The sequence below is a fragment of the Humulus lupulus genome, chromosome X (genome assembly GCF_963169125.1).
Source record: "Humulus lupulus chromosome X, drHumLupu1.1, whole genome shotgun sequence".
NCBI classification, from domain to species: domain Eukaryota; kingdom Viridiplantae; phylum Streptophyta; class Magnoliopsida; order Rosales; family Cannabaceae; genus Humulus; species Humulus lupulus.
Genome location: NC_084802.1, coordinates 61,648,494 through 61,669,371, shown reverse-complemented (window position 1 = coordinate 61,669,371; position 20,878 = coordinate 61,648,494). Strand labels below are relative to the sequence as shown.

The window sequence follows — 20,878 nt, the reverse complement described above, 5'->3', positions numbered from 1 at the left end:
TATTTAAATTTTGGATATTTAAATTTAGATAATTGATTTGAAATAAATCAGATATCTTATCTGAGTTGTTGTATTGGTTTTGAATCAATTTAAATTCATTTAAATATACTGATTTTGAAACAATTTAAATTCATTCAAATATATATTTTGAATATAATAATAGTCAAATCTATTTTAATTGAATTAATTAAAATTGTTTTTATCAATAAAACCCAAGATGACTAATATAAATATATATTATTATATTTCTCTCAACATAAGATAAAGATCGTAATATTCAATCTAACTGAAAGAGGGAGTTTTCTCAGGGAGAAAAATAAAGAGAGAAAAGAAATTGTTCCAACCCTTCTCTTTACTCAAACTTCATTGATCTCATGTGTTGAGAATATCAATGGAGTTTTAAATTATTCCATTGAATATCTATGTGCCCACACACGTCCTATTGTGCTGAGATTACGGTCTGGAAGACTTTGGTGTGAGTCTTGCGTGCTTGGATAGGATGATCGTTTATTATATACAAGAAGGTAGTAAGGATACTTGATAGCTTCAAGAGGTAAATCTTCTTCTATTAGATTAATATATATAAATCATAAGATTGTATATATTAAATGGTTTTATATATAGAATTTTTGTAATCTATTGGGGCCATAAATCGCATTTCATTGCACACTTGGAAAATTTGTTTCCAACACCAATTTATTCCAATATTCTCAAGTAATCACCAAATAACTTTCCATTACCTAATAAATCCCGGTAATGTACTAAATTACCAAAATACCGATAGGCTCACCCCGAGCTGAGTATTGGACCTCGTTGTGACTAAACAGCTAACTTGCTCACTAGGATTGCCTTGTGCCGAGTAACCCGAATATATCCACATAATAATGTAGCCTAAATCACAAAACACATATATTTACAAATATACCCTCAACCGGTCAAAATTATGAAAATATCATTCTAATAAGAAACGACCCACGTGCATATTTAATACACTTAAACATGCAAACATAATCATATCATAATATAACTCACATAAACACATAATTAATCCAATTATTGCCCTTCTGACCCCATAATCAAGACACTAAGCATTATTAGGGAATTTGAGACGTTACACATGCCACTACATAAATTCAAACATCATAAAGTGAATACATGGGATTATGTTTCCCTTATGTAATTTTTCATTAAAAGTTATTAATGAAATCTTATTTAGATATTTTCTCATACTCATGTGCACCTTAATCTCATTTGAGAAAATTTATCTTCATTGGACCTGAATAAACACATGGTTTATTCATTCAGTGCATCGCCACATAAAATTTATTGTTAAGTAATAAATATATTGTAATACATGGAAGATAATACTCGTCATAAAAGATGACATATGGCTATGATTCATATGTTTGTTGCCTAACAAGAATGTTATAATATTTTATTAAATTAATTAGAGTTACTAAAAATCATAATTCTAATTAATTATGATTAAAGTCAATATTATGATTAATTGACAGATGTTCTCAATATGGTAAGCATTTAAGGTAGTTACTCAATATTTCATATCCTATTGATTGTCATATATTCTACATCAATAGTGGTAGAGACCTTGATGGAAGATCTCACCTATATAAATATAGGGTTCTGGTCCCCAAGTTCAACGCTCATTCTCATACTCTATCTAAAGAGCTAGTGCGAGCTTGGAGGTCATTTACCCTCAGTAATACTCTTTTCTTTTCTTTTTGCAAATTTAAAGTTGTTAGATCGAGATTAACAAAATCAATGGCTAGAGATATACTCTAACGATCATCTTTATTTTGTGACAATTCTATATATTCAGTATATTCCGCATATTAAAATTGTTATGCATCTAGATAAATTATCTTAGACATAAATTACATCTATATTTTTCTTGGAATACAATTGAGGAAATCTATCCATTCCCTTTCCTAATACTAGTCTTAAAGATAAGACAAATTTCGAGTCTTACCTCTTGTAGGTTTACTCTATTAAGACTCGTTATCGTTTGGCTCATTCTTCGATTTCTATTCCGTCAATTTACAAATGAGTTGTGGTTATGTTTTATGGATCTCTATCACTTGATTGTACATGGTACTTATATCCTCTAGATATAGTATTGTCCATGATTAGTTTGACTGTTTATGTTTTATTAAGATTCTTATGTTTGAACATTATATGTTAAGTACAAGTATATCTTCTTAATTATGCAGTCCAAATAGAAGAGTGCTGGAATATGTTTTTTACTAGCATAAATATTATTAATTTACTCTAATGTCCTCAAAATTAATATATGTTACGGACAACTACATGTTTATATATTTAGCATTGTATGATATGCATATTGTTGACGTGATTCTTCGGCAACAGATAATTATATGAATAAAGAGACGGATTAGTGTTAAATGATAAACCGTAATATGTGAATAATCTCAAATGAAGGTTATAAATCGTCTAATTTTTTAGGTGGTTCGAAGGTTAAAATCTCTCTAGTCCACCAGTCAATATTATTCATATATCTCTGATATTCCTTACGGGGTATTTCCTTACAAATTAAAAGTCAACCCTTTGCAATGGCTAGGGTCTCCATATTTATAGGGAGAGGATACCTGAGTGTTGGCAAATGGGGTCATCCCGTAACCTTCTTACCCATCATGTCACTTCTGTGACATTCATGATTAATTCATAAAACCTGACAATGAAGTGTGGTATAATCAATAAGTAAGGTGGATAATGGGTCGCATGGCCCAAACCAGTCGTGGGGTGCCTGAACACGCACATTTATGCTACGTGTCCGAGAATTCAGGAATGGAGTAGACACGTGATGTCTGATATGCGCACATTTACATTGCGTGGTTGACTTTATAAAGGGTCGGAGGTGTCAGCTCCAGATCGTACCTCGAGCTTGATGTCCACACTGCTGACCCGATGCCTTTGAGTATTCTTACTAAACCTTTGGCTACCTCGAGCTAAAGAGGTAGAGACTCGTAACAGCAGCTCCAGTTAGGTAGCTTCCACGTGGCTGATAGGATTATGCCATTTTTCAGCTCGCTAATAACTCGTGGATATTTAGGGCGTACACATACCATATAAGTTATTATAACGAGATCAATGTAACACACTAACACACTTGAAGGCCAGCGATATAGTCTCTAAATTGATTAGCGTCTTAGACGAATACACTCTACCCTATACCTTTTAGTTATACATAACCAATGTTGTTTTTATTAAGGGGCATTTTTTTTAAATCCAACTTTATCAAACTAATGAAAAAGTTAGATGATATCTTTCATTCAAAAAATTCATTATCTAGCCAAAAAAACAAACAGAACTAATTTGATGATGATTTTAAAATATTGTGACCAGCATAAAATAATAAAAGAGAAAAAATTATGTTTTGTGTTTTTGTTTAGCCTAAAGCTCAATCGCAATTGCTATAGACAATATACCAAAATTAAGAGAGAATTCTTTTGACTTATTTAGTTATTAATATACTTTAATAATAAAGAAATATGTTTTATTACTTAATTTTTAAATTTTAATGGATGATCTTGAGTAGATTAGATCTGTAATTTTAGTATTATTTGTACTCATTAATTAAATTCAACAAAAGGTGTTTTGAGCGTTAAATAAAAAATTGATTTATAAATTTTTGTGTAATTAATTTTTGTCTGGTTTTTTCTTTCATGATTGGCATCGAGCATTTATTTTGCCTTGTTGCAGACTTGGTCTAATAACTCTAATGTACTATAAAAACAATTTGCCAGTTTGGTATAGTTGTATCGTGGGAAAAAACAGTTGGTGTGTTTTGAGGAAAAATGACTGAATGTTTTTGGTAAATTATAAATTTTAAAATATTGTATGTTAGAAAAGTTATAGCAAGAGTATTTTGCAAACTACATAATTAAAGTGTTGTTAAATATTAAAATACTAAAATAGATGTCATATTTATTTTATTTATTAAAATAAATTCACTATAAAAATTGTATTTATTTAAACATGTTAAAATTAAAATATGTTTTTGATAATATACTAAATAAAGTGATCATTAATAAAAATGTTATATTTGTTGATGCCGTTTTTCGTCAACAGTGAAAGAAGAGCATGTAAACAATAATCAGTAATGGCCAATAAAAATATGATAATACAAACACGATTTTTTACGTGGTTCAGCAGTTAAATCTGCCTAGTCCACGAGTCTTTGTTATTAAACTCAAGATGATCTCTGAAAATTCTTCAAGGATGAATTCTTCAGAGTTTTCTCTCAAGATCACAAAAATTCGGTCATTTACAATGGTGCGTGACCTCTCTATTTATAAAGAAGATTTCAGAATACTATCCCACATACTTCGGGTAGACACTCTTTATATGCAAATAAATTAAATGGCATTAAATGCCTGCAATCCGATATAAAAGGAAACGTCCCCTGAAGACCAGGGGGCGTATAGCTGATCAAATAATATCCATTGATTGTAGGGGATTTACAGTAATAAATGTAGACCGCGTCTTGTTATTGGTGATTTATTAGGATATTCAAAGTTATTATCCTATATCACCAAGGCCCTATTCCCCCAGGTTTCCTATTGACTTTCGAACTATAACATCTCCCGAGGCCACATGACTTCGAGCTCGTACGCGCGTCAAGCTCGGAGCCCCTGATCCGAGGTCATCCCAGAGAACAGATGCACCTCGGGGCCTACCCTTCGAGCTCGTGAGGATTTCGAGGCTACCATCTTCGAAGTCGTCTCTGCTTCGCAGGCTCGTTGTTTAGATTTCGAACATATTCCAGACTTTACGAGTTCATTCATTATGAATCCAGCTTTCGAGGTCACAATCCTCATGGCTCGAAATCTGGGTATAACATCTTGCCCCCTCAAAAGTATCTGTTTGAATCTTATGAGAAGGAAACTTTTGAACTACCTTCTTCGGGAACCGTACCGTCACATACTTGAGAATGGACATGTGTTAGTTGGGTATTGCTTATTCAGGGTACTCGAGTACCATGGAAATCTGCCCACGATCATTCGTCTGCCACCTTTATGGTACCATCATATCAGTAATCCTAATCCGTTGGATCTTGCAAGGATTTTATTCAACGCCCCAGATTAATCCCCTTTTACCGTCTATATATAAGACCTCATTCTTCGTCTTCCTTCTATTTTTTGTTCATCAGAACAAAAACAAAACCAGAAAACTCTCCCTAGGAACTTCTTGCTTGTGCATGTTTTCTCAGCCGAAGAAACAGAGGACCGTCAGTCTGCTCGAGACCGTAAGCTCATACCTGCAGCCTCTCCTTCAATCAACGATTTCTCTGCCATCGCCGTTATTGTGTAAGTATCTGATATTTATATATATATATTTATCAGTTTCTGGCTTTTGCTGTTTTTGTTCCTGGGAATGCACTAGTTTATTTCGCAGTTTGATATTCTAGGATGCTTCGACCAATAGGTATTTAGATTTAGGTTTTCCCATTACTGGTTCTAAATTCAGTTTATATGTAGAACAAACCCAAACATGATCTCTTTTTTTTTCTGGGTTTGCAAAATTTAAAAGACGTATCTTGCACACTAAGATATTTGGGTGCAAAATCTTGGTTTTAAAGAATGCACGATACCCAATGTTACCTTTTCTGAATAACCGCCACCTTTTTTTCCTGATATTTCGGGATTTTCAAAGAGTTATGTCCACTCTCCTCCTTTTTCCCGTAGAATACATGTTCTGACTCTTTAATAGGGCCTTAATATCGAGCTCGTTTTGTTCTTAAACTCCGAGCTTGTCCTGTCAAGCTCGTAATTCTTGGACTCTTGCATGCATGGCCCTCACCAGTTTTTCTTTCTCGCTAGATGTCACAGAATCTGGAAAGATGGTGGAGGTCGTTGCTGGCAATCCCTTACTCGCCCAAAACCCCGAGCCCGGAGTCGCTGTTTGCTCGGAATCAACGTTGAATTCGCGAGTACGACCTCGCGCGCGAACAGGAGGATATTTGAGCTCATTATCGCCGCCAAATTGACGAGGTCATAGAGAAGAAAAGGAGGATCCTTCGAGAGGATATTTATCCAGAATCCACCTCAGGGCCCAGGCCGATCCCACTCGACCCTAAATTGACAGTGACCGTTGCGTACAGCCCGGGAGAGCTCCAATTTTCACTCATGGGGGAGCCTTCTACCTCGCAACCGAGGAGAGAAATCTTCGAGGCCGAGCACTATTGGAGCTCGGTTACCTCGATAAATCAGATAACTCATATTCTGGCCTTCCATGGCCTCAGGTTGTCAAGCTCCTTGAGATGTCGAGCTTCGATCGCTAGTGAACATAGCTGCTATGCCCCAGGGACTGGATACCTTAACAACAGGCTGAGGTACGCGGCATGGAGTCAGGAACACATGAAGGTAGGAGCGCTATTGCCTTTGAAGTCTTTTTTCAAGGACTTCACGGATTTTGTTGGGTTGGCTCCGTTCCAGCTCAACACCAATTCTTACAGGGTTCTGTCTGCTCTGAGGTCGCTATACCACGAGCTGAAGTGGGAAGGACCTTCACCGCAGGAGATTTTATATCTCTTCTGTCTGAAAAGTAATCCCTCCCAAGCTCGGGGAGGAGATGGCTTTTACTACCTTTCGAGCTATCCCAAAGAGAAAAAGGTGTTTGAGGATCTCCCTCATCATCCACCTGATTTCAAAAAAGCCTTCTTCTGGACAGATGGCCTATCCCCGTCTCGATGCTACTCATTCAGGCGGATTCGTAAGTATTCCAACCTTCTTTATCTCTGTGCTTAGGCTCTTATTTGTAGGTTCTTACTTAGTTGCAATGTGTCTTATTTTCCAGCCAATTTTCACCGCCCTATACCCGACGACTCCATGAAGGAGCATAGAGAGACTCTGCTCCAACTCCCTTACGGCCGGAGGTCTCTCTCGTACCTCTTACATGAGAATAAGCTCCGAGCTTGTGGGCTTTTGGGAGATGGCCAGTCCACCTCAGATTGGTCCAATAACAAGTATGATCATTGGGAGCAGGTACCTTTGCCCACAGGCATCCTCCCTCCAAGGAGAGTGGTGAGGCCTCCACCTCCAGCTCGCCGAAGGAGTCCGCCATCGGGGAACGAGGCTAATGATGAAGCCTCGAGCTCAGACTCGGATGAAGAAGGTAAAGTCATCCTTAGCTCGAGAATGTGGTCCCCCACCTTATTAAAACATAAACCCGATAGGTTAGTTTTATGCCCGGATGATAGAGACCACTTCTACATATGGACTTGGGTAGACGACCAAGTTCATAGGTTTGATAGTTGGCTCGGGAAGTATGACACCATGTGCAGTCTGAACAAGGTGTGGGACGGGATAGCCGACCAATATGGGACCAATGATTATAGGGACCTTTCGAGGTTAACGCCCACCTATAGGGAGGGTACTCCCCCCGCCTCTTCTGAAGATGGGGGAATCTCATGGTCCCCGAGCTCGAGCTCGGGGGAGAGTTCCAGTTAGGTTTCTTCTGTCATTACTTTGTATATTTGTGCGATACTGAATCACTTTATATACTATTCCTTCTTTTTGTTATGATTCACCTTGTGTTGTGACTTGTGCAGACAAAATGGATTCCAACCTTGACAACATCATCGAAAGTGGTGGTGCCAAGAGGAGCAAGCATCCCAGGGCGGGGTCGCGAAAGGTGGATTGGCCCACCAAAGTCCCCAGGAGGTCCGAAAAAACTCCTCCTGCTCCGCCTGTTACGAGCTCCGTCGCGGCGACGACTTCCCAGGTTGGTGCTCCCACAGTGGCGCCGACCTCGCAGGTCGGTGCCTCTGCAGTGGCGCTGACCTCGTAGGTTGGTGCTTCCACAACGGCCGAGCCTCAACTTCCTGTAGCGGTCCAGCCATCCCTTGGTCCAGCTCCTAGAAAGCCTTCTGCTTCTCGAACTCAGAAGCTGTCAGTTTCTACTCATGTCGATGAGTATGTAATTGACAACGTGGCTGGATCCCATGGGTCTATGTTGTGCTCAGATGTCATGTCCCGAGTCGGCCAGAGCTTTAGCAGTCTCGAAGCTCCTCAATGGCAATACCTGAACAACGATCGAGATTGCACTGCTCTCTATGAGAAGAGTATCGAGCTCGCTGCCGCGGTAATTTTTCTTCTACTTCTTAGTTATATTTACATAGTCCTGGCGTTAATAACGATTTTTTCTTTTGTCAGTCTCTTGCCTTTACTGCCTAGCTCAACTATAGGTTGAATAACGAGATCCACTTGAGCAAGTCTTATGCTCAGGAGGCGAAGGATCTTCAACTCAAGGCGAGTGACGACCTGAAGGCAGCAAATGAAAAGCTTGAGGCAGGAGCCGAGGAGCTTAAGGCCAAAGCGTCCGAGCTTGAGAGGCTGAATACTAGGCTCGCAGAGCTCAAGAAAGAGAATGACAGGCTCGCGGAGCTCGAGAAGGAGAACGCTCGGCTCCAAGAGGCTAACAAAAAGCTCAAAGAAGATCAGGCCGCTACCTTTGACATAATTGAGGGCGAGAAGGCTCGTCTCCTTGCTAAATATAAGGAGAAGAAGGACCAGGCGGTTGACTCAGCCATGTACAGAATGTGGGCCAACAACGAAGACCTGGATACCATCTTCTTAGGTCCTCTTGAGGCGAAGCTTCTGGATAAGTGGAATGTTTGGCTCGAGGCGGAAGAGGCTGCTCGGGAGGCTGCCTCCGAAGGTGCTCAGGAGGATAGTCATGCTATTCGTCCTGAGGGGTCCAGTGCTGCTGATGCTGAGAAGGCCAAGGAGACTCCTCCTTCTTGAATCTGATCTCGGGGAAATCTTACCTTGGGGCTGTGTCCCCTTATTTTTGTAATTACTTTAATTTATGCCCACAGGGCTGATACAATTTCTTTTTATATTGACTTATATATGCTTTACATTTCTTGGTTCGAAATATTTTGCACATTTTATATTGATGAATCATTTATGTTTATTTATTCATACAAACATAGTTTGGATTTAGGCTCGAGACTCGATGCATTCATGCATCGCTTGCTCGAATTATCCACTTCTGATCTCGTTATTCATCAAGGTTGGATATTACTTTTACCATGAACCCGAAAGTACTTGTATGGTATGTAATATGAATGGTTTAGTTATATCTTATTGCTTAGTTGCTTTTTCTTGTCCTCGGTTATTACTCCAAGGTTATGAGTTTGAAACTATTTTCCTTTAAGATATTCCAGCCTCGATCTCGACTTATCTCGAAGTAGGTTTAGGTTCCTACTTATCGTCGATTAGTTTTAGCTGGTTTGCTCCAAACCTGTTAAGTTTGCTCATTTGGTTAAATCCAAACTATCTAAGTTCGCGTATCTGGTTATATCCAAATACTTATGTTTTTTATAATTCGGTTATGTCCAAACTATCTAAGCTCGCTTATCTGGTTACATCCAAATACTGTTGTTTTTGATAATTCGGTTATGTCCAAACTATCTAAGCTCGCGTATCTGGTTACATCCAAATACTTTTTTTTTTGATAATTTGGTTATGTCCAAACTATCTAAGTTCGCGTATCTGGTTACATCCAAATACTTTTATGTTTTTCGTGCATGTTATTTTATTTTTTAAGCTAATGGTGTATATACCCATAATGCCCCCTTAATATCCTATGAGTGTGACCATAGGTTACTAAATTAAGAGAGATTGCAAAAATAAAAAGAGATAACATATTGAACGAAATAGATCTTTATTTGATGAAATTCAAAAGCAGACAAATTAATACAGATAGAGAATCATGGTTACAGGCAACACTTTTCCTATACTACTGGTAGTAAGGTCTTAGGTGTTCGCCATTCCATGCTCGCGGTACCAGGCTCCCATCCAATCTTGCTAGCTTGTAAACACCGGGCCGGATGACTGACTCTATCTGGTATGGCCCTTCCCAATTCAGCCCGAGCACACCAGCTGTCGGATCTCGTGTTGCTAAAAATACGCGTCTCAACACCAGATCTCCCATTTCGAACTTTCGATCTCGAACCTTCTTGTTGAAATACCTGGTAGCTCGTTGCTGGTAGGCAGCGTTTCTCAGCTGAGCTTCTTCTCTCTTTTCTTCAATCAAGTCTAAGGTTTCCTCGAGCTGAGTGTGGTTTGAATTTTGGTTGTAAATCTGAGTTCGGATTGTTGGGATTTCGACCTCAATAGGCAACATTGCCTCGCAACCGTACGCTAAAGAGAACGGGGTATGCCCCGTTGATGTTCGAGTTGTGGTTCTATATCCCCATAGGACTTGGGGCAATTCTTCGGGCCATCGTCCCTTCGCCTCCTCCAACTTTTTCTTTAGAGAACTCTTGAGAGTTTTGTTCACAGCCTCGACCTGGCCATTTGCCTAAGGATGAGCTACTGACGAGAAACTCTTTATTATGCCGTTCTTTTCACAAAAGTTGGTGAACAAGTCGCAATCGAACTGGGTTCCGTTGTCGGATACAATCTTCCTCGGCACCCCATATCGGCATACGATGTTTTTTACCACGAAATCAAGGATCTTTTTTGAAGTTATTGTTGCCAATGGTTTAGCCTTCGTCCACTTCGTGAAGTAATCCACGGCGACTACAGCATATTTTACTCCGCCTTTGCCAGTGGGGAGGGAGCCTATGAGGTCGATTCCCCATACCGCGAAAGGCCATGGGGAAGTCAACATGGTCAGCTCGGATGGTGGAGCTCGGGGAATCGTGGCGAATCTCTGGCATTTGTCGCATTTCTTCACGTATTCGAAGGAATCTGTTTTAATAGTAGGCCAGAAATATCCTTGGCGTATGATCTTCTTGGATAGGCTATGCCCCCCGGTGTGATCTCCGCAGAACCCTTCATGAATTTCTTCAATGATCTTCTTAGCTTCGGGTGGAGTTACGCACCGAAGTAATGGCATGGAATATCCCCTTCTGTACAGCTTTCCGTCCAAAATGGTGTAACGGGGAAGTTGATACATTAACTTTCGAGCCTGGTTCTGATCTTTTGGAAGGACTCCGTTTTCGAGATATTCAACTATTGGGGTCATCCAGGTAGGCTCTGTTTCGATCATACACACATCTTCCTCTTCTGGCTCATTAATGCTAGGTGCCGATAGGTGTTCTATGGGCACAACGTTCAATTCTTCATTTTCGGTGGAGGTGGCGAGCCGAGCTAAGGCATCTGCATTTAAGTTTCGTTCTCGAGGAACCTGTTCGATTGTATAGAATTCGAAACACTCCAATGCGGATTTTGCCTTCTCCAAATAAACTGCCATTCTTGTGCCACGAGCCTGGTATTCTCCTAGGATTTGGTTAACCACGAGCTGGGAGTCGCTGTGGCAATGTATTACTTTAGCTTTGAGCTCCTTGGCTATGCGAAGCGCCGCCAGTAAAGCCTCGTATTCGGCTTCATTATTCGACGCCTTGAAGTTGAATCTTAAGGAAAAATGAAATCTACTTCCTGCGGGGGTAATCAAAATGATCCCTGCCCCCGATCCATTTTCATTGGATGAGCCATCGATGTATAGTTTCCACAGCTCGTGGGCCGGGGTTATGACTTCGTCGTTGGTCATACCAGTACATTCCACTATAAAGTCCGCCAACGCCTGTGCCCTAATGGTCGTCCTCAGGTGGTAGGTGATCTCGAACTGTCCGAGCTCAACAGCCCATTTAAAAATCGACCTGAAGCTTCTGGTTTAGACAAGACTTGCCTAAGTGGTTGATCAGTCAGCACATGGATGGGATGCGCCTGAAAGTAGGGGCAGATTTTACGAGACGAATGAATTAGACTAAGCGCCAGCTTCTCCATCAGGGGGTATCTTGACTCTGCCCCCAGTAATCTTTTACTGATGTAGTAAACGGGTCTTTGTACCTTATCTTCTTCTCGAACGAGTACTGCGCTTATTGTGTGTTCGGTGGTGGAAAGGTATAGGTACAGTATTTCTCCCGTTTCAGGTTTTGATAAGATGGGGGATTCGGCGAGGTGCTTTTTAAGTTCCTGGAATGCCAGCTCGCACTCATCTGTTCATTCAAATTTCTTTCCTCCCCTCAAAAGGTTGAAAAATGGGAGACAACGGTCCGTAGATTTCGAAATAAACCTACTTAGGGCCGCCATCCTGCCGGTCAAACTTTGGACATCCTTGTGTCTTCGAGGTGAGGGCATGTCAATCAGGGCCTTGATCTTTTCGGGGTTAGCTTCTATTCCACGAGCGTTTACGATAAAGCCCAAGAATTTTCCTGATGATACCCCGAAAGTGCACTTCTGAGGATTCAGTTTCATGTTATACTTTCGGAGCACGCCAAAGCACTCTTCGAGGTCGTCAACATGGTTATCGTTAAGTTGAGACTTGACAAGCATGTCGTCAACATAAACCTCCATGTTGTTGCCTATCTGTTCTGAAAACATCATGTTCATGAGCTGCTGGTATGTGGCCCCAGCATTTTTGAGCCCGAATGGCATGACATTGTAACAGTATAGACCCTTATCCGTTATGAAGCTCGTATGTTCTTGGTCGGGGGCATGCATGGGAATCTGGTTATATCCAGAATAGGCATCCATGAAGGACATCAGGCCATGCCCCGCCGTGGCATCCACGAGCTGGTCAATCCTTGTAACGGAAACAGTCTTTCGGGCAAGCTTTGTTGAGGTCTGAATAGTCAATACAGGTCTGCCACGTCCCATTGGGTTTTGGGACCAACACCGGATTGGCTACCCAGTCAGGGTAAAAGGCATCCCTAATGAATCAGTTTTCCTTCAACCTGTCAACCTCCTCCTTTAGTGCCTTCTTTCTGTCTTCGTCCAGCTGTCTTCACTTTTGTTGTTTCGGAGGAAAGCTTTTGTCTATATTCAGTGCGTGGCTTACTATATTCGGACTTATTCCTACCATGTCCGAGTGCGACCACGCGAAGACATCCTGGTTCTTCTTCAAAAAGCAAATTAGTTGCTATTTTGTCTCATCTTGGAGGTATTTTCCAACCTTCACCTTTTTCGAGGGATCGGCTTCCTCGAGCTGGATTTCTTCGAGCTCCTCTAAGGGTTCGAGGTCAACTTTCTCCTCAACCCTTGGATCGATCTCTTCATCAATTTCTAAGACCGTCCCATCTTTACTTTGAACAATGACGAGTGTTTGTGCGCTCGTCTGTTTCTTTCCTCTCAGGGAAATGCTGTAGCATTCCCTCCCAGCCAATTGATCTCCCTCTAATGTTCCGACGCCGTTAGGGGTCGGGAACTTAAGGGCCAGATGCCTTACTGATGATACTGCCCCCAGCCCAACCAGGGCGGGTCTCCCGAGCAACACATTGTAGGCTAATGGTAGATCTACTACCACGAACTCCATCATCTTGGTTGCTGAGACTGGGTAGTCTCCCAAGGTTACAGGGAGCTCGATGGATCCCATGCAGGTGGTCTCTTCTCCTGAAAAACCGTATAAAGTAGTTGTACATGCTTTCAGGTCGCGAAGGGAGAGTCCCATTTTCTCAAGGGTTGCTTTATAGAGAATGTTGACTGAGCTCCCATTGTCTACGAGAACTCGGTGGACCCTTTTATTGGCCAGCTGGAGAGTGATGACCAGCGGATCATGGTGAGGAAACTGGACATGGGACGCGTCTTCCTCAGTGAAGGTTATTGGTTGTGTTTCAATCCTCTGGCTTTTTGGAGCCCTAGGTTCGGGTTCATAGGGGGACCCATCCCCAGTTTTCAGCTCGTTCACGTATCTCTTTTGGGCATTCCTGCCCATTCTTGCGGGATGAGGCCCTCCCGAGATGGTTATTACATCCTCTCCATCTATCGGCGGGGGCCTTTCTTCTCTCGATAATTATTGTTTTGTGCGGGTGGAGGCGCGGCTACTTTCTGGCTCGCGGCCGCCTGACTAGTACTCTGGTTCTTGACATATTGTCTGAAGTAGCCTCTCGAGATCAATCCTTCGATCTCGTCTTTCATCTGTCGACATTCATCGGTAGTATGTCCAGTGTCTCTGTGAAATCGGCAATACTTATTGGAGTCCCTCTTGGACTTTTGATTTCTCATCGGGTCCGGACGCCTAAAGGGGACCTGGTTTTCATTGGCCAGGTATATGTTCTCCCGAGACACGTTGAGCTCGGTGTACACTCTGTACACGGAGAAATATCTCTCCCCTTTCTTTTTCTTTCCTCCCTCGGCTTCAGGGTTACTCCCTTCGTTCTTTTTCCTCTTGGAGGGGTTTTCCACAACGGGCTTTGCAGCTGCTGGATCCGCCGAGGTTGAGGCAGAGTTAACGTTTATCGTTGTAGTTTCGGGATGGGAAGTCACATTAAGTGTCGACCTCGCTTCCTCTACATTGACAAACCTCTGCGCCCGTCTGTTAAACTCGGTTATGGACCTCACCGGTTTTCTTTGCATGTCGTCCCAGAGGGCACTCCCTGGCATTACTCTGGCTTGGACAGCCATTAGGTGTCCACTGTCATCTACGTTCCGAGCTCGGGCGACTTCCAGATTAAACCTTGTTAGGTAACTTTTTAACGTTTCGCCCGGTTGTTGCCGAACGTTAGTTAGGGTTGATGCCTCTGGTCTAACTCCCATCATGGCTCTGAACTGCTTCTTAAAGTCTTTAGACAGCTGCTCCCAAGAAGTTATTGAGTGTCTCTTATATTTTTCGAACCAACTTTTGGCTGGTCCCGTCAACGATGCTGGAAACAACATGCATCTGAGCTCGTAACCCACGTTACTGGCTCTCATTATGGTGTTGAACGTACTCAGATGACTGTACGGGTCGGTCTTTCCTTCAAACGTTGGGACGTGGGGGATCTGAAACCCTTGGGGAAATGGAGTGTTGGAAATATGGGGAGCAAACGGTTCGAGCTCCTCGTCAGAGTCTTCATATCGATCGTGATCTTGCTCGTTTTTCAAAAGCCTAAAGGCCTTTTCAAGCTGATCAATTCTTTCTTGGACTGGGTCCGCGAGAGGTACTGTCTGAAATCGGTTATCATCGATCACAATTCCAGGCTCGCGCCTCCGTAAGGGATCTTTACGCCTATTCAAGCGATTCCTCAGGTCCGGATTTATCGGGTCAACGTTACCCCGACTCTGATTCAGGTGTTCTCGCAGGTCGGGGCGATTTCTGCGGCTTCCAGTATTCTTACGACCTCGGTCATGCATGCTGACCGACCTGGTATCTCCAGAGTCGTCGCTGGTAAAACCCGTAGCATAGTTATTTCGAGATGGATTTCTTCCATGCCGCCTCGTCTCTGCCGTGCGAGACCGGGATGTTTGACTTCTTTCTGATGGGGCGCCTCTCCGCTCCTGGAAAGCTTCCCCGTTTCCTTGTCTTCTTTCCGCACGCCTTTCACCCTGATCTCAAACTGGTTGAGCATTCCTGCGAGGGGGCGAAGGATATCTTATTGGTGATGGAGGGAACCGTATGGGTGACGGCGGCTGCCATCCATTTCGCGGTCTAGACGGTCCGGAGTTTGCCCGAGATGGGTTGGTTGCATTTGGTGCGCTCCCAGGGATTTGAGTCCGAGCCTCTGCAGGGGCTCGGTTGTTCTCAGTTCCCGCAGGTACTTCCATAGGTGGATTAACCGGGGCCCTAGACCGAGTACTTCTCTGGGGCCTAGGGGGAGCGGATGGTTCTGCTGGTGCCGGAGGTTGAGCTGGCCTTCTCGTGGCAGCATCTTTCCGTGGGCGCCCACGTGGTCTACGGGGAGGAACGTGTACGTCCCTTGGAGGAGGGGCTTGGTTTTCATGCAGAGGCGGGGGCTGAGCCACCTGCGCCTCTGTGGCTATCCTTGCCAACTCCTCATTCCATTTGTTGGCCTCTGCCAGCTGCTGTTTCAGTTGTCGGTTCTCAAGTTCCACAATGGGAACATACCGCTCAGGATTGTAATACATATCCTCATCCCTTGGTGGAGCAGGTGGTCCCCGAGAATCGGAATATCCACTTCTCTCTTCGACATCTGGGTTTTCCATTGGTTGTTTCCCAGGACGTCTTGGGTAATTCTCTTCAGGAGCGTTCTGATTATTAGTGGCCATGACTTACTCAGGGATGAATGCTTAAGGCTCTCAATGAAAGCACCAAACGGTTGACGTCATTTTTCGTCAACAGTGAAAGAAGAGCACGTAAACAATAATCAGTAATGGCCAATAAAAATATGATAATACAAACACGATTTTTTACGTGGTTCAGCAGTTAAATCTGCCTAGTCCACGAGTCTTTGTTATTAAACTCAAGATGATCTCTGAAAATTCTTCAAGGATGAATTCTTGAGAGTTTCTCTCAAGATCACAAAAATTCGGTCATTTACAATGGTGCGTGACCTCTCTATTTATAAAGAAGATTTCATAATACTATCCCACATATTTCGGGTAGACACTCTTTATATGCAAATAAATTAAATGGCATTAAATGCCTGCAATCCGATATAAAAGGAAACGTCCCCTGAAGACCAGGGGGCGTATAACTGATCAAATAATATCTCTTGATTGTAGGGGATTTACAGTAATAAATGTAGACCGCGTCTTGTTATTGGTGATTTATTAAGATATTCAAAGTTATTATCCTATATCACCAAGGCCCTATTCCCCCAGGTTTCCTATTGACTTTCGAAATATAACATCTCCCGAGGCCACATGACTTCGAGCTCGTACGCGCGTCAGGCTCGGAGCCCCTGATCCGAGGTCATCCCAGAGAACAGATGCACCTCGGGGCCTACCCTTCGAGCTTGTGAGGATTTCGAGGCTACCATTTTCGAAGTCGTCTCGGCTTCGCAGGCTCGTTGTTTAGATTTCGAACATATTCCAGACTTTACGAGTTCATTCATTATGAATCTAGCTTTCGAGGTCACAATCCTCATGGCTCGAAATCTGGGTATAACAATATTATATAATATATACATATAATTGTATATATATATTATAACTAGTCAGTCTAGCTAAAATTATAATTAGAATGATCATAGTATAATAATCTAGTAGTCTTTGATAAATTATAATTTAAAAATATTATGAGAAGCAAAAATAATATTATAGTGTATAATAAAATCTATATTAAAAAATTTATATATATTAATGTAGTTTGTTAATATAAAATTACTAAATTAAAAAATATTTAAAAATATATGATAAATATAAAACTATACAAGCATTTCTATAACAAAATAAAAATATTTAAGATTTAAATGTTGTTTATGTTAGAATCATATTAATTTATTTAAAATATTTTAATTTGGATTAGTACTCTTAATCTCAAAGAAACACCAAGTCTTCTATATGTGCTTTCTTCAAGATGTCCTCTTGAATATCCGATATATATATTTAATAATGACAATATCATGATATTGACCCAATATTGGGGTCTATGATAATAAAACATAGGGTCCGGTCCATTATTAACTGTGTATATATTTATATATAAATATATATTGATTAATGGTCCATATTTATAGTTGTTAATTAATATTTTTAAAAATAAATTTTGATTTTTTCAAATTTTTTGAAAGGTTACTTGATGAAAAATGTGTATTTGTTATGAAAATTTAATATTGTAAATTTTTCATTTTTTAAATGCATGTCAATTTCTAAATATAGATAATGTCTCTTATTGGTTGGAAATAACATTAATTATACCAAAAAAATAACTAAATTCGAAATTAATGTAGAAAAAAATATTTACTTATTTATGACTTGCTATACCAAATCACTATATTGCTACATCATCGTAATTATTAATATCTATTTGTGTGTACTAACCATTGATATATATATATATATATATAATAAAAGAGTATACATAATGCACTTTGAGTTGAGAAGTTGAAACTTTCCATTAATGGTTTTATTTTTCACATTATATAATATATATATTTCAAAACTCATCGAATTTTTCAATTATTAGTTTTGAATTATATAGATACATATAATCAAAACCAAGCGTTTTGGGTGTCATTCTCGATCAAGCAAGAGTCAACACCCAACAAGTGGACATTGTGGAAAATTATAGATAATAATTAAAAATAAAAATTCTCCTATCATTCCGCCGGTAGATGAGCCGTCCCCTTCTTACACTTCCTCACGAAAAACACAATTTCTTTCAATTCAACAAGTAAATTTATTACCCGACCAAAAAAAAAGTAAATTTTATTGAGAGTAATTTTAAATGTGAAGGAAATTAAATCTCCAGCAATACGATCGCTAGTGTTTAATTATGTACACTTTTTATAGGTATACCATAAATAAATATATAAGGTATTTTGAAACCCTTTATAGAAAACCCTTTATAGAAAAAGAAATAACGAAAAATATTTTCATTTAAAAGAAAACACAGAATTGAACACGCATCCGACAAAAGAAAACCAAATAAATAAATAAACCTCCTCTTAACTACTATTACATATATATATATATAAATATAAGTTAATATTGTAAAAGCAGTTGAACTAAAACTTCGAAAAAACTAACACCCCTTACCATATACACTCCTGTTTCGCTCTACAAAATAATAATGAAAAAAGTGAGTTAGTTGAAAGTTGAAACATTAGTCCGAAGCCATGAGCAGCAGCAGGGAAGATTTCAGCTTCCCAACAGAAAACTTCCCATCTTGTATGGATTCTCCACCTTTGTGGCATTTATCTCCCGCAACCTCCGCCACCCAAGATGATGAAGATGAAGAAATTAGTGCGAGTACTAGTGTTGCACCAGAAAAATTAGCCATACTTAAAAATGTTCATGATGAAAAGGTAGTAAAAAGAGATCATGAGGAGCAAGACGAAGACGAAGACGAAGACGAAAGGATGGACTTGTTGTGGGAAAACTTCAACGAAGAACTGTCGAGAAGTAGCTCATCAAGAACGGTAGATGCCGAGAAGATCAAGGCCGTGGGCTGTGCTCATCAGCCTTTGAAGGTGTCTAGAAGATCAACCACAGATAATAAACCTCCAGTGGTTATGGTTTTGAAGGTCTTGAAAAAGCTTTTCTTGCTTCATCATCCTCATCCTCATCCTCATCCTCATCCTCGTCATCATAAGCGTAGCCGAGCTTGGTGAATTTTGTTTTACTGCCTACTGGTCTGAACTGGATTAATAAGTTTAGTATTGTAATTATTTTCTGATATTAGTTTCATAAATATGTCGTGTTTTGGAAATTACAAATCAGTATTTTTTTTCCCTTCTGTTCTTGTGGGGGCATGGTATTAAATGGAAACAAATTATGAAATTATAAATTAACTGCCTTCAGTTTTAAGCTATATAGAATGACAATCATATTTGTTTTGAGTTAGTTACTGGTATACAGAGTTGTTTTCTGTTATAGATTTTGTTGAGTCCGTTGGTTATGTTTTGTAACAGACTTGTATATATAAACCTTCTGTATATTCGTTCAGTGAATGAGAATCAGTAGCTATTCGTTTCTTCTTCTGTTCTTGGTTTTCTTCACATGGTATCAAGAGCCAATCTCTGATTCTCTCTCTGCAATTTTCGTTCATTCTGTTCTCTGTTCATGGCGACTCTTTCCTCCACCACTAGCGACTCTCCAGCTCCGGAATTGAATCCCACAAAGGAATTAAATGAAAAATTGTCTTTTGGAGATTTTTGGTCCTCCAGTTTTCTCTTCTTCTTCTTCTTCTTCTTCTTCTTCTATATGTTTTTCTCGAGTTTCTTCTTTGTATCTCTTCCTCTTTGTCTCTTTGCCACCCCTCCTAGAAAGCCAATTAATATGATTGAATGAACTTAAAGCTATAGAATGACAAAGCCCCACAACACAAGCTGAGAATTTTCACTTAATTCATGAAATACTAAATTTGTAATACGTGAGGGAAACTGTATGATTTTAAATAGGAATATTGTAGATTTACTTATTAGATGGGAATTATTTTCCATTAATATTAAATTTTAGGCTATCTGTTCATAGAAGTTAAGTTTACTCAAATCATTTATATGTTTTTTCAAATTTTAGATCTTTATTAGCAAAAAAAAAAGTTGAAAGAACAAAATAAATGAATTTTTTCAACGATTAATTCCATGTGCAGCAGAATCCCTTGCCTTGGTTTATATTCTGCTACTGCAAAGCTTTGCTCTGTCAGCCAGCTCATTGTTTGTCATTGTGTAGGTTTTATTCTAGAGGGATTGCAACACTCTTTGATGTGTTTTTCTTTTCCTACATGTGTTAGCAAATAAGAGGTTCCTTTCTTTGTATTGTTTTTCATACCCTGCAATATATGAAAAGAATGCCTTGCCAATTTTTTGAGCTAATCTTTACCGATCGAAGGCGAGTTATATTTACTTTGTATAAATTTATATATGCACTGCACATTAAATATATTTCATTCTAAGAGTTTGGACAATATCCACGAAATCCTCCGTACGGGGCACAACTTGAGGCCATGAGCCTAGCACTTGGCACTTGGCACTTGGTGCGCTTGTAAAGGGAACCCAAGAACCTAGGCTGTAAAGTCCAAAAATTGGCAAAATTATTTTGGCATTTTTATAATTACTCAATCATTTTTATGGAAATCTCACCTTGTTTTATTTTTATTTAATCAAATAGTTTTTATGAAAATAAAATATCTTTAGTTTTTTCCTTAAATAATGTGATTTCTATTATGTATTTTTATTCCATCATTCATAAATCAATTCTATTTATTTCTGGATGATTTTCTTTAATTGATTATGAATAGTACCTTGAGATTTTCGTATCAAAGGGTGGTGGCTTGTTTCCCTTTCTTGTCTGTCCAGGTTCATGCTGAGTTGTCAAATTGTCTAACTAGGTGAGCAGTTTGGGTAACTGCTTGAACAATTTGGGAAACTGACTAATCCGTTTGTCAGACTTTCCTAATAGGGATATTCTTCCCTTATTTTGTGAGCTACGAAATAAGGACCTCTGCCTGCTATAAATAGGAGTCCTTGCAGCTTGGGAAACTCACTTCTTCAAAGTCTACATTGTTT

At 40.0% G+C, this 20,878-nt stretch overlaps 1 protein-coding gene across 1 annotated transcript; it reads left to right on the top strand.

Moving 5' to 3' along the window:
- The first annotated feature begins 18,355 nt into the window (after positions 1-18,355).
- LOC133803228 (uncharacterized) lies at positions 18,356-19,351 on the top strand. Its single transcript, XM_062241200.1, has one exon. It carries the CDS (start codon positions 18,488-18,490, stop codon positions 18,980-18,982), a length of 495 nt encoding a protein of 164 aa, XP_062097184.1. The 5' UTR covers positions 18,356-18,487; the 3' UTR covers positions 18,983-19,351.
- The last annotated feature ends 1,527 nt before the right edge of the window (positions 19,352-20,878 follow it).